The sequence below is a fragment of the Cavia porcellus genome, unplaced genomic scaffold (assembly GCF_034190915.1).
Source record: "Cavia porcellus strain 051 isolate PalLab524CR breed Dunkin Hartley unplaced genomic scaffold, mCavPor4.1 scaffold_21, whole genome shotgun sequence".
NCBI lineage: Eukaryota > Metazoa > Chordata > Mammalia > Rodentia > Caviidae > Cavia > Cavia porcellus.
In genome coordinates this window covers 28,023,916-28,039,042 of record NW_026947504.1, presented here as the reverse complement: position 1 = coordinate 28,039,042, position 15,127 = coordinate 28,023,916, and the positions used below count along the sequence as shown (strand labels likewise).

General features: G+C 35.1%; 1 protein-coding gene across 2 annotated transcripts in view; it reads right to left on the bottom strand.

The window, feature by feature from the left end:
• The window catches only part of Rnf17 (ring finger protein 17), a 162,751-nt gene that overhangs the window by 133,456 nt on the left and 14,168 nt on the right, over positions 1–15,127 (bottom strand). For both annotated transcript variants that reach the window (XM_063232467.1, XM_063232466.1), the window contains 4 exons: positions 14,194–14,294; positions 9,045–9,216; positions 6,746–6,822; positions 6,404–6,478 (listed from right to left, as the gene is read on the bottom strand). In XM_063232467.1, coding sequence (XP_063088537.1) covers positions 6,404–6,478; positions 6,746–6,822; positions 9,045–9,216; positions 14,194–14,294 — 425 coding nt within the window. The remainder of the gene's footprint in view (positions 1–6,403; positions 6,479–6,745; positions 6,823–9,044; positions 9,217–14,193; positions 14,295–15,127) is intronic.

Genomic DNA, 15,127 nt, shown 5'->3' with positions numbered 1-15,127 from the left:
GTGTTATTTCTGTTTCTCTAGTAAACCCTAATACATAAGCTTATCTGACAGCAACCAAAGTCGAGTTATGAAAATAATAACTTTTTTTGGTACTGGGGATTGAACTCATGACCTTGCACTTGCCAGGAAGGCACTTATGCCACTGAGTTAAATCCCCAGCCTAAAATAACATATTTACTGTAAAAGTTGCTTATTATCTAAGAGAACCCAAAATTCTAGCTGCAAAGGCAAATGTGGGGAGGGTTTTCCCAAGCATTGTGTGCGGGAAGATGACTTGGACTAAAGGACTGGTGTTCTGATTCAGGGATATATACAGTAATATACCAGTCTCAGTCTAATACTGTATCCCTTTATTCCATGTAAGATTGCAAAACTGCAATTTTTAATAATCTGGCTTCTCACTTCTGTCTGAGTGTTAGGAAAAAATGCTAATATTAATATTCTACTTCCTGTTGGCAATTACATTTGTCCACTAAGTTAATCAGCTAGCATTTTGACTATTATTACTTTTGTGAAACTGGCCTATACGATTTTATCAGATTTGGAGCGGATATGCTCATATCTCTAGCCTCCATAACTGTGTGCTGCATTGTTCCCTAAGGTAATAAATGTAATACATTTAGGGATCAAATCATAAGCATGAACTTGTTTCCTTTTGGGGAGTTTCTATAACACTTGTATTCTGACTACTTCTAAATTCAGAATCAGTTCAAGATCTCTTGGATTTTAGAACATACACCCAAGTGACTTGCAGACCTTTTACCTTGGATGGCCAATAAATTATAAGACATCAATGTATTCATTCTATACCCTTCTCAACTTTCTTTTCTTTTTGTTTGTAGACAGGGTCTCATGATGTATTTCAGGCTGGCCTTGAACTAACTATGTAGTCCAGGTTGGTCTTTTTTAAAATTTTATTTTAAAAAGGGTAAAATTAAACACAACAAAACAGAAGAAAGCAATGTAAGAGACAGATTTCAAAGCAAGACAACTAGAGATCTTCACTATTTATCATATTGTCTCTTGTTTTCTTCCAAATAGTTTTCCATATTTTCACATACAATGAATTCATACAAAACAAACACAGTATAAAACTGATCGAAACAGGGTGATGAAGGCATTTTAGTTCTTCAAGACCAGACAATAAGGAAGTCAACAATGGCTGTCATAATGTCTCTTATTCTCTTCAATATAGCTGTCCCTACCTTCACATATGTTGAAATTAAACAAAAGAAAACAGACTAAAATCACTCTGAACAAAGAATAATAGTATTTCTGTATTTCATATTTTGACACTACGAAATCAGCACTGGGTACTGTAGTGTCTCTTTTTCTTCAATGTAGTTATTCATTTCATCACGTGTTATATAATCAGTTCTCATAAGCTGTTTATAAGTTCTATGCATGCACAAGTCTCTACATGTGTATCTAATCCTTTCTGTATTAGAGGGAAAAACAAAACAAAACAAAACAAATTCCTAGAAAAATATGAAATGAAAAAGTCATATAAAACTGCATTACAAGGTGACCTGCAGTGGTTATTATGATGTCTCTTGTTAGCTTCAATAGAATTGTCTATATCATCAGGCATAGTATAATTAAAAATAGCAGTACATAACAATATTAATAAAAACAAAACATTGGAGACATTATAAGACTTCAAAAGTAGGTAATAATCAGACCAGAGTGGGCATCCTAGTGAATCTTGTCATTTTCAATGTAGTTGCCTGTACTCTCAGACTTGACACTATCAATCATAACAGATTTAGATAAAATCTGTCAATACAAAACAGCAGTCTAACAAACCAGATTCAAATAAGGTCAGTCATAAGACAATGTAAGTTATACAGGGCTTCAGATTAAGTTAATAGGAAATTAAGGATGATTACCATAATATATCCTGCTATTTTCGGGATAGCTGTTTGTGCCTTCAAATCTAGTACAAGTAGACAAATTGGAACAGAATATAATCCATCTGAATAAAGCGATGTGAGTAATGTGGGTTTCAAATCCTGATACACTAACAATATCCTCTGCCTTCTTTTTTTAGACTATTCCTCCTCTTTCACCCCCACAGGGTGCACTGCACATTTTGGGTCCCACAAACTCCCTCAGTTTTTAGATGTGGGGGGTGGCAACCGGCTATTTACCTAAGTGGGTTCCAAACCTTCTCCCTCCTGGGCTTGATCTCAAGTTGTATTCCTTTACCTACAAAAGCCTCAAGGGTTTCCTTCGTTATAGCTGAGTAGTTCTCCATTGCACAAATGTATGATGTCTTTCTAACCTATCTGCAGGTGCTGGTCGATTTGCCTCTATTTCTCTCTGGCTCCCTGTCACATAGAGCACTGTTTTCTTATATTTGACTTTTGGTCTATAAACCCTCTTTCAGGTTAATTGTACTTCCTATAAAGAGCATCTTGAGGGATTCTATCTCCTGGTCTACTCTGCCTGTGTTTCTTTTTGTTAGTGTATCAAGGCCATCTATGTTAGAGATTATAGTCAAACTTCTCTATCTCTCTCTCTGCTATGCTATTTTTCTGCCATTGGTTGTCTACTTTTCTCCTTAATTCCACTGTCTGTCCCATTCATTGAGGCCTCTCTGCCACTGATCCTGAAATCCTGTATTTTTTTCTCTCTCTAGAATGTCCTTCAGTATTTTTTGTAGGTTTGGATTGGTGGTCACAAATTCTCCTAGTTCCTCTTTGTCATAGAAGCATCTTGTTTCTCCATTGTTTTTTTTTTTTTTTTTTTGTCTTTTTCCTTTTTATCAGTGCTGGGGATCGAACTCATGACTGCCTGCTTTCAAGGTGGGCACTTATGCCACTGAGCTAAATCCCCAGCCCCTCTCCATTGATTTTGAAAGACAGTTTTTCAGGGTACATCAATCTGAGTTGGAGGTTATTTTCTTTCAGATCTTGGAATATTTCACTCCAAGCTCTTCTTGATTTGATGATTTGTTTTGAGAAGTCTGTCGTGATTTTGATGGGTTTTCCTTTATAGGTGATCTATTTCTTTTCTGTGATGGTTTTTAATATTCTGTTCTTGTGATGAATTTCTGGGATCTTGATTATCATGTCTGGGTGTAGCTCTGTTTTGGCTGTAGGTGGCTGGAGTTCTGCGCCTCATACATCTGAATGTCATTTCCTTTTCCTATTCTTGGGAAGTTTTTCTTAATTATTTCAGTGAATAACCTTTGTATTTCCTTTGTGTTTACCCCTGCTTTTTCACTCACGTTTTTTACTCTTTAAGTTATAGATCCTCTTGTTGTCTTCTAGCCTGGTTACTTCCTGGTTCCTTGTTATTTTTAAGAGATCTTTCCTTTCACGATCACACATTGCAAACCTATCTTCAAGTTTTGTTAATCTATCTCTAGTTTCTGTTAGGCAATTTTTCCAGCTTTTGATGGAATTTTAAACTTCCTGGATATCTCTTTCAACCTGCTTCATGTATTCCAGGTTTTCTTTATATTCTTCATCAAACATTTCTCTCTTTTTTTTTTTGTGTTCCTCCATTCTTCCATATGTGACTTCTTGAGAGGTGCTTAGCATTTCTTTTATTAACCTTATATCTTGCTTTATTTGAATATTTCAATTTGGATCTCGTCTATGAGGTCATGAAGACATCCTTTTATGTCAGCTGATATTATTCTGATATTACATGTTTTCTGTTCTCAATCTCTTCTGTATTTACCTGTCCTGGATCAATATTCATTGGATTGGGGGCTGGGGGCTTTTTCTTATTGCTTTCTCTTGTCATGTTTTTGATTTCTTCCATACAGATGTATAGTGGAGGTTCTAGCCCCTTTCCTTGTTGGTTATGGTTCTTCTGAAGTGCGCTGGCTAGGGCTTTCTGCCCTCTCATTTGCTGTTTTTCACTAAGGTGCAAGCAGGGGCAGTGTATGCTGTCCCCTCCCCTCCGAGCCAGTCAACTGGCGGGAATCTTCACATTAGTGTGTGCCATGCCTATGGAATCGGTTCTCGACAACTTTGGGGATGATTTCATCCGTGTTTATCGGGTCCCAGCTAGGGGTATGACCCAGCCCCAGCAGATCCCACCAATCTGCTCTGAGCAGGGAGCAACCAACTGAAGTCACTGCCATTCCCTGTTCATGCCTGTCCTGCCCAATTCCAACTGCTGTCCAGTTGGTTGCCCCTTTCCCACAAGAGGGGCTTATTCTGAGCACTCACTGTGGGTTAGTGCAGGTCTCCACGCCAGCTCTGTTCTCTGTTGGGCTCACTGACTGGACTTCAGCGCAATTGTGGCTCTGGCAGCGAGTGTGCTGTGACCATGAGTCTGGGCAGCTCCAGCAAGAGCACGATGACCGTGTATCTGAGCGGCTCTGATGATAGCGCTGTGACCATGAGTTTGACCGGCTCCTTTCCCTTTAGTTTTTTCCTGGATCGAGATAATCCATTTCCCTTCACCAGCTCTTCTCCAGGATGTTTTATTATGGCATCTGAGCTTTCTCTTAGGGAGGCTCTGTATTTTGCTGCTTACTGATCCGCCATCTTTAGCTGCCCCCCTCCAGGTTGGTCTTGAACTTGTAGCAATCCTCCTGCCTCAGCCTCCTGAGTGCTGCAATTACAGTTGTGCACTGCCACACCTGGCTTCAACTTATTTTTCTTCTTATATTCATATTATTGATGAAAAACTATCAATCAATTTAATCACCAAGACCACACATATGAACCATTAAGGATACTTCCCTTGTCCCTTATCCCTCAAGCATTAGCAAATTTTAATTTTCCCTACTTAGCATTTTTACATGTATTCTCAATCTCAATCCTTTGATACAACTTAAATTTAGATTGTCATCATTTGCTGAGTCTGATATAAATGCCTAATCCACTGTCACAATCCCCCAAATGATCCTTTAAATGGCCAGTTATCTTTCAAAATATAATCTAATTATTTTTACTCTCATGCTTAAAATCTTTTAGAGGTTTTCCGTGCTGAAAGAACTTGCATTAACTGAAAACATGCTGTATTGCCTAATATGGTTGAGCTATGGTTTGTTAGCTTCAAAATTCAGGTTGAAACTTAATCCTCACCATGGTGATACTAAGAGGCAGTGTGTTTTGAGAAATGACTGTTTTAAGGGCTCACCTTTGTGAATGGAGTTGCACCTTATAAATGGGCCAGAGGGAATTAGTTTGGGTTTTTGTTTTGTACTTCCACCATGTGAGGACTTAGTGTTTATTCCCTTTTTGCCCTTCTATCCCTTGTGTTTCATGAAGTCATAACATTCAAGGTGCTATCTTAGAAACAGAGACTAGTGATCTCACCAGACACCAAACCTACCACCAGTTTCTGGACCTTGAATTCATAAGCTTCAAGAACTGTGAGAAAATAAATTCCTATGTACATTATAAATTACATACTCTCAAGTATTTTGTTACAGTAGCATAAATGGATTAAGACAGGTAGCCATTAGCCATATATTTTCTGAGCACATGAAATCTGGCTATGTGGCCAAGGAACTGAATATATAATTTTATTTAGTCTTAACTAACCACTACATAGCACTCAAAGTTCCTAAAACTGAGCTTCTGTGTATTTATGGAGATATACAGGATGCAACTGTGTATGCCATTCTCTGAATGCAGCATGCTATGTCATTGCCTATATTTATTTCTGAGATGCTCAATTCCATTTTATCCTGCTTTCCACCTGTCACTCATGTTTTGTGGAGAGGGGAAATAAAATATTTTTTTCAGTTACTCCCAAAACTAATGAGTCCCTTTTTCCTTTGTATTATTGACTTCTGCATATACTACCATAGTTACACATTTAATCTTTCACCTATGTCTCACTAGTAATTTGACATTTATCTAGTATCTAAGACATTACTAAGCACAACAATTAGTGTTCAATGCTTGCTGACACAGTGAATCTCAAATACAACCTTCAACACATATTATTGATCCCTTCTAGGTTTTTAAAAAAATATCATTTATAGAAATTAACTGTAGGAATTAGGGCTCTTTCTTTGTCCTGTTTTTCTGTTTGTTTCAATTGAACCCAGGGGTTTAACACAAGTTACATCCCCAGATTTTTTTTCTTTCTGGTTTTATTGAGATAGGATCACACTAAGTAGTTCAGGCTCTTCTTGAACTCACAGTGGTCTTTCTACAGCAGCTTTCAAATGATGGGATTACAGGCATGTGTCAACATGCCTGGTTTATATATCCAGACCTTTTGAGACAGGGTTTCACAAAGTTGCTCAGTTTGGACCCAAACTTGTGGTCTTCCTCTTTCAGCCTCACAGATTTCTGAGACTACTGGCCGGCACCACCATGCCATGCTTGATTTTCAACTTTTGAATCATACTACACTTAAACATCAATTTTTCTCTTAGAGGTGCTGTCAGATAGTAATGGCATGTTGCCATGATTATACTTACTTTGTTGAATCTTCAAATTCAATCTTTCCCATATTGCTTAACATACAGATAATCTCATTGCAATTCATATTCAACCTAAAATAAAAAATCAGCACATAAAACATTCTCAGATTATTATTATTACCATTTTTAAACAGAAATTAGTTGACATTAAAATAACTAATTTAAATGAAAACATTAAATAACTTTCAAATTTATAATAAATCACATTTAAGTTGGCTGCTTAGTTGGAAAACAGTTTTGACCCAAAGTTTCAAATCATAACTGCTGGCTCAGTTACTAAATTTAGGCTCCAATACATTTTTATACTTGTTATAACCTCCTGAACCATTACTTACTCACCTGGGAGGGTTCCTTGGCTTTAGAAAATTAACTTGGGACAATTCACTCTCAAATGTTAACTTCAAAGTCTGGATAATCTATAATAAAAAAGTGTTACTAATGTGTTAATTTTCTTTTGTCACAAATATTGCTGAAAGGGTAAAATTTTAGAAAGAAAAAATTTTTTTCTGGTACCAGAAATTGAACTCAGGACCTTGTATTTGCAAGGCAGCTATTATGCTAATGAGGTACAGCCACGGCCTTTAGAAAGACAATTATTTTTGGTATTTCCTTAACATATTCAAAAGCTCAATTTTGGGCACTTGAAGGAATGGGTGAAGAAGTTTATAGTTTATAACCTTTTTTTCTAAAGCAGTTTAAACTTTTCTGAAGACATGTATCAACAGATAACAACATACCAGCTAATAAATGAGATATAGCTACATAATAACAGAAAATTCTGATCTGACTCATTTTGCATCTAGGCTGCTACCTTCAAATAATTTTTATGTTTCACATTCCTGATGAAACAAACTAGGGCAAGGTCAAATTTTGTAACTTTTTTCATTGCTTAGTATCTCACATTTAATACACAGGAAATGATCATTATTGTTTTTAGAGTTAGTGGTCAAGGAAGACCAGTCCAAGTAAGATGGTGGAAAACTCTTCAGCTTTCATTTTAAAAATTAGAGATTGTGGAAGCAGATCAACCGCTGGCTTTTATTCCACATTTTGATTCAGTTCAAACCATTTGCTTATCTATTGTAAATATGACCCCAAAAGATTCTATTTTTGCCCAATTCTATACTGTAGGTACAAGATTAGATGACAGAAGATTGTTGAACCAATTCTTCTGTTGACTTGCATATTCAGGGATGGGTAAGGAAACCAAAACATGAATGACATCTTGAAATAAAATTTTAAGGTAAGAATTCATCCATATCTAAATTATTCATGAGACAAAACAAAGGCTCGTTTCTCCCTCTTACGTGTCTTCATTTTTTTATTCAGGTGCACTAAAAAATCTTGCTAATAATTTGAAACCCTGGATCCTCCAAAGGTCTGTGTAATAAAGATTTGGCCTCCATTATGGCAGTTCTGGGAGGAAAGGAAACTTTTAAGAGGTAGGATCTAGGAGGAAAGGGAGGCCATGTCCTCAAAAGGGACAGTGCGACTTTAGCCCCTTTCACTCTCTTTTCATTACCTGACAATAAGGCAAGTGCTTTTGCTCTGCCATACACTCCCACATGATGTGGCCCCATAGGCCAAAAGCAATGGAGCTGTGCAATCATAGACTAATACCTTCAAAATTGTGAGCTTTGAAATAAATTTTTTCTCTTTATAAATGGATCATCTCAGGTATTTGCAGTACTAATGAAAAACTGACAAACACAAACCTCAATTTTCACTTCGATGCCATCTTACTTGCTCTCAGACAATGTTATAAAGGCTTTTCCTAAGTGATAAAAAAATAAAATGCTAAAGAAATTGAATACTGTCTTAGAATTCAAAATACCTAAGAATCCTAAATGGATACCAATACAGATGGTCCTTGTATGATGGTTCAATTTATGACATTTTGACTTTATTAATAGTGTGACAGCAATATGTATTTAGGGGAAACAATATTAATGACTTCGAATTTAGATCTTTTCCTTAGGATAGTGATATGTCGTCTGATCTTCTCTTACAATGTTGAGCAAGTGGCAGACAACCTTGTGATCAAAACAATAAATAACACATCAAAAGAACAAACAATTGTTACTCTACAATTATACCTTGTTAAGCTATGATATTTCAGTAGGTTAATTATATAAATGCATTTTCAATTTACAATGGTTTATTGGGACATAACCCCATTTAAATTAAGGAGTATCTATATTAGCATAATGTAAAACCCTATATTGCTAAACATGTAAACTAAACTGTCATGTAAAGGTTGATACATTGTGTCAACTTGAAAAGCTTAGATGTTTAACTATGGACTCAGCAAGGGGTCAGGGGCCTCACTTTGTAAACGTCCTCATTCTGTGTAAGAAGAGCCAAGAGGAAATAATGTGAATGCTATACCTGCCGGGGGGAATGTAGCTTACTTGCAATATAAGTGAGGAAAAGAGGTTTGCTCTTCCCCCTTTTGCTGTCCTCTGCTGCCATGAACCCTGCTTTGCAGCCAGCTGATTATGGACTGAAACTTCCATAAATTGTGAACTAAATAAATGTTTCTTAATTTTGGGCACAGGGTTATTTTGTCTCAGCAGTGAAAGAAAAGTAACGAAGACATACCCCTAAACCTATTTACATTGTAAACAATTAAAATTACCTGGTTAAGGTCACAAAATGTCCTCAGAGATGGTGCTGATTTTAATTCTTTTGCTATCTTCATAGCTGCATCCAAATCTTTTTTTTTCTCTTCAATATAGCTTTTGGCCATTATTAAATGTGATAAATAATCATCCATATTTCTGACAAGTTCTTCACATAAGTTCTTTTTCCTTCATTTAAAACACAAAGGTTATTTCATAGTTTTCATGCACATCTATGTAAAGGTGAATTTTGGGGGTGGTGGTGCTGAGGACTAAACTCAGGGCCTTCATACCAAGATAACACACCAATCCTTGACTACTTAATTTTTTTTTTTTTTTAATTTTAAGGTAAGATCTTGCTAAGTCACTAAGTTTCCCACAGTGTCCTCAAACTCACAATATTTCTGCCTCAGCCTCCTGGGGTGTCAGCATTATAGGCATATGCCACTACTCCTTATTTATAAGTGTGAATTTAAAAAGGCAATTTCACTAGGTGACAAAGGAAATACTAAAGGACAGTGGTCTGGGATAGGACTTTTTGGGCAACAAAATAATCAGGCAACAAGAACAAAAGCTGACAGATGGCACTATATCAAACTAAAAAGTTTCTGAGAGCAAAGGAAATAATTAACAGAACAAAGAGTATATACAGAATGGGAGAAAAAACTATTTGTGAAAATACCTCTGACAAGGATTGTTATCGAGAATACACTAAAGGGAAGCCTACCAAATCAAAAGCAAGAAAACCCAATTTAAAACTGGACTAAAGATCTGAATAGATAATTTTCCAAAAAAATGACATAAAAATAGGCAACAAATTTGTGAAAAACTGCTCTATATCACTCAACATAAAGGAAATGCAAATCAAAATCACAATGTGATACAGTATTACCTTACTCAGGGAATAGCTATTATCAAAAGACAAAGCAAAACAAAATAAAACCACAAATCAAAAAAGTGTTGGCGAGGATGAGGAGAAAAAAGAACTCTTATGCACTATTAGTGAGAATATAAATTAGCTCAACCATTATACCATTATGAAAAATAGTATAGAAAGTCAAACTTTTTTTTTTTTGGTACCGGGGATTTAACTCACAACCTCGCAATTGCCAGGCAGAACTAAACCCCCAGCCCTAAGAAAGACAAATTTGAGTCCTCTGTAAAAAATGGATGTACCCTGAGACGACAATTTTAAGTGAAATACTCAGATGCATAAGCTTAAATACCACACTTTTTCTATATGAGAAGCCCAAAACATAAATGATCAAAATAATAGATAATAGGAGACAGAGATAAACTTTTCTCAAGTGGAAGATCAAGATAAGGAAAGAAAGAAGGGAAAGTAATTGAAAAAAGGAATTAAAATGTTTTATATACACAAAAGAAATGAAATCAACATATCAAAAAGACATCTAGACTATCATGTTTGTTGCAGTACTATTCATAACAACAGGGATATGGAATAACCCTAAATGCCCAAATGGTGCTACATACCTATAATCCTAGCATTTGGGAAGCTAAGGCAGGAGGATTTTAAGTTTGAGGTCAACCAAGGGCTACATAGCAAGTTTAAGACCATCCTTACATAGGGGGACTCTCTCAAACAAAAAGAAATACATGTATAAAGAAAAAGAGTCAAGAATTAAAATCAGCACCGTCTCTGAGGACATTTTGTGACCTTAACCAGGTAATTTTAATTGTTTACAAAATATTCACTGTATATTTTGATCACATTGTGTACACACAGTCAAGTATCATTCAGCCATCAAAGCATGAAACCCTGTCATTTTTTACAACACAGATGAACCTGGAGGACACTGTGTTAAACAAATCAACCACAGAAAGACAAGTACCACATGCTCTCCCTCAAAAGTAGAGTCTAAAAGTATTGATATCACAGCAACATAAGCAACATAACTTATTAAAAACACATTGCCCTTAATTTCCCTCAATATTTTCTCCCTTGCCTTGACCACACTTATACCAACACTTCTTGAAGTTGTTTTGGAAGTCGTCTTTTGTGAGTATCTTTAGTTGTGCTGCCATGGCTATCTTAAATCAACTTAAAATAGTTATCTTTCCTGGTTGTTTTGACTTTGAACAACAGCCATAAATTGCATGGTGTCAGATCCAGGAATAATGTTTTTATGAGCCTCCCTTTCTTTGGATGGCACTCAGGAGCAGCATTCACTCTGTTTTTGAATGTTGAAGATACTTTTGAATTTTACACTGAATTTTAAAGATACTCACAAGAAGACTTCCAAGAACAGCTTCAGAAAGTGATAAGGATACTGGAGTAAGTATGCTGGAAGCAAGGGGGAGTATTTTGAGGGAGATTAATGTTAATAATGTGAATCTTACTATAATAGAGTATTTAAACTTTAAAAAAATATTCACTGTATATTTTGATCACATTGTGTATACACAGTCAAGTATCATTCAGCCATCAAAGCATGAAACCCTGTCATTTGTTACAACACAGATGACCCTGGAGGATGCTGTGTTAAACAAATCAACCACAGAAAGACAAGTACCACATGCTTTCCCTCAAAAGTAGAGTCTAAAAATATTGATTTCACAGAAGTTAAAAGAATAGTGGGGCACAGTGATTGCAGAAAATAGGGGAAGGACAGAGGTGAAAAGTTCTTCAACAGTACAATGTTATTATCTGATAGGAGGAATAAACTCTATGCACAGTAGTAACACATTACATATCTCAAAATAGCTAGAAGGCTGTATATATGCAAAAGAAATTACAAAAATTTAATATGCTAATTATGAGTTGATCACTACTTATGAACCAAAAATCAACTGTACTTCATAAATATGTATAAATATCGTGTATCAAAATTTAAAGAACAAAATACTTGAGTATGCACTTAACCAAGAAGGCAAAAGATCTGTATATCAAAAACTATACAAAATGGCTTAAATGAACTAAAATTATAAATAAATGAAAAGGCATTTCATATTTATGAACTTAAAGGCAATATTGTTAAGATGTCAATATCATTTGAAGTGATCTACAAATAAACCCAACTCTTAAATTCCCAGTAACATTTCTCGCAGAAATAGAAAAACTTATCCTAAAAATTGTGAGAATCTTAAGGGAGACCCCAAATAAGCAAAACAATCTCAAAACACAAGATCAAAGTTGGAAGACTCACATTCTAATTTCAAAACTTACTATAAACATATAGTAATCAAATTAGTGTGGTACTGGCATCAAGACACATATAGAGATTAATGTACTAAAACAGCCCAGGAACTGAACTTCTATATATACAAGTGAACTGATTTTTTTTTTATTTTATTTAAGAGGAAAAAGAGAAAAACACAAAACAAAACAAAGCGGTGTAAGGGTACACGTAATACAGAACTACAAAAAAAGAAAAAAAAAACATAACAGTAAGAAATCACCTGTTAATAGATTACATATTATCATCTTGAAAATAGTTGCTCAAATCACAGTATCAAAGAATTCAAAGTGGACATTCCAACAGGGAGACTGCAAACAGCTGTGTTCAATGATCCAAAAACATTGATATAGTCAGCTATTTAACACCCCTAAACACACTTGCTGTTATATCCGTTGGAGCTCTTTTTTTTTTTTTTTTTTTTTAAGTGAACTGATTTTTGACAAGGATGCCAAGACCGTTCTATGGGGAAAAGACAGTCTTTTCAAAATATTCACTGCCCTAGATACTCTGCCCATTTTTTATTTTGAGATAGACTCATTACATTGCTAAATTTAACTTGCAATTCTCCTGTCTCAGCCTCTCATAGTTCTGGAAATGCAGGCCCAGCTAAAATTAGAAACTTTTATAAATTGGAGGACACTATCAAAAGAGTGAAAAGGTAACTCAAAGGATGAGGCTTAATATTCAGAATACATGAACAACTCCTAACACCTCAACAGAAAAATTCAGTTCACAAGTGCATGATGGATTTAAGATGATATACAACGGCCAATAAATAAGCTCAAGTAAAGATGATCAATATCACTAATCATCAGGAAAATGCAGAACAAAACTACAATGAGAAACTACTTCATAGCCATAAAGATGGCTACTACTAAAAACTAGAAGATAACAACAAAACCCAACAAAAATATCAAGTCTATGGGAAGACAGAGAAAACAGAACTCTTATGTATTTCTGATGGGAAAGCAAAATGGTATATTCAGCCACCATAGAAAATAGTTTGTCTGTTCCTCAAAAAGTTACACATAGAATTACTATTTGCCACAAAACTGGTTTTAACCAGTTTAAAAATGTTAAAAAGGAGCAAAAATAATTATCTCTCAAAGAAGAAAAATGGTAAAAAATAAAATTTGTGTTATGCATGTTTTTGTAAAATAATACTCCCAAAACTCCTGCACACGACCTATAATGTAAATGTCAAAACTTAAGAGAAAATGTGAGAATAAATAATACCAACCAAAAGCTGGAGTAGTGCAGCACCAACAAGATGCTCAGTAGTACAGCACTTATCTAGCATGCATCAGACCCTGGGTTTGATTGCCAGTGCTACACAAATAAACTCACACAACTAATTTATGCAGAATAGATCAGGTCTATGTGCAGGAACCATACAGACTTTTTTCTTAATTTACTGATTGTAGAGTCAAATGAATAAGTGATGATACTAAGTATATTATTCTGAACATGTCACAAATTTTATGAGGCTGCTAAATGAAATCATAATGGAAAGAATGCTGATGTTACCTATAGAATCTGATTAAAAATAATACATACCAAAGAGCTTGGAAGAAATTATCCATATTATTCATTTTGTAATGTCTGTTAGCCTTCTGCTTTGATGCAAATAAGCATATGAGAAAATGACAGAACTATGTAGGAAAAAAGTTACTTAAATTCTGGTTGTATTTTCCTAAGTATGCTGAGTTCTATAGTATAAGTTAGGTTTTGAAAGATTTTTCTGAGCTAACTGCTGAGGTAAGAAGTTAGTTACAAAACAATTTTAAAAGGCTAGAGATGTAGCTCAGTACAAAGGCCCTGGGGTCAATTCTCAGTACAAGAAAAAAGAAGTTTATCAGTTTGAAGTTCTAAAAATCAGTCTGTAGAGACTACTAATCTAAACAAAGAAATATAAGGACAATTAATGTCAAAAACTTCAGTTTTATTGAATCATTAAAGTTATTACCTGGAAACTAGAGAAGCAAAAAGTTTATCAAATTGTTTCTCCACAACCTTTATAAGACCATCTGTCTCCTCTTTTGTTTGATGCTGGGTGTGTTCAAGCATCTGGAAAGACAATCCAAAGATCTAATTTAGTATTTTTACTTCAGAAAAGTTGTATTGTCAATATAATTTTGAAAGTAAAAGGTATTTTCTAGACTTTTCAAAATATCAACACAAGAGGTAGATGACAATAAACAGGCAAAATTACAAAGTTCAACTTTAATTCTGGTACTCATCAACCAAGACCACATTTTTACTGCCATTTTGTACTGATAATGTGGCAAAAAGACTTTTAAAACTGCTGATAAACTCTGCTTTTTAAAAATTTTGTTTTTGGAGATGGGGTCTTGCTATACTGTCAAATTAACGATCTGTTTGCCTCAGCCTCCCAAGCAGCTGGGATTATAGGCCTGCTCTACCACACACAGGTCCTAAACTTTTCTTGTCTCTTTTTAGTCATACAGGGAACAAATTATTTTGGATAGTTGCATCTAAGGCAGGGGACCAAGACATGGAGAGGGGAAGAAAGGATGGGGAAAAGGTTAAAAAGAATTAATGTGTTATATACATGTACCAAATCTCCATTATGAATGTAAACATTATGTATTGCAAACACGTAAAACTAATAAACTTAGAAACCACCTAAATTAAAATGTTAGCTATTTCACATATTTCATTGTATTTTTAAACAGTTTTAACTGCCGCTTAGGTATTGAATCTTACTAAAATGCTTTTGCATATCAAAAGAAATCACCAAGAGAGTAAAAAGAAAACCCAGGCTGGGAAAAAATTTTAGTCAACTGTCTGTCAGGCAAAGGACTTCTAAACACATGAACAACTGAGAAAAATCAGACTCCCAAGTTCAAAGACCCAATCTGAAAATGGGCATCTGACTT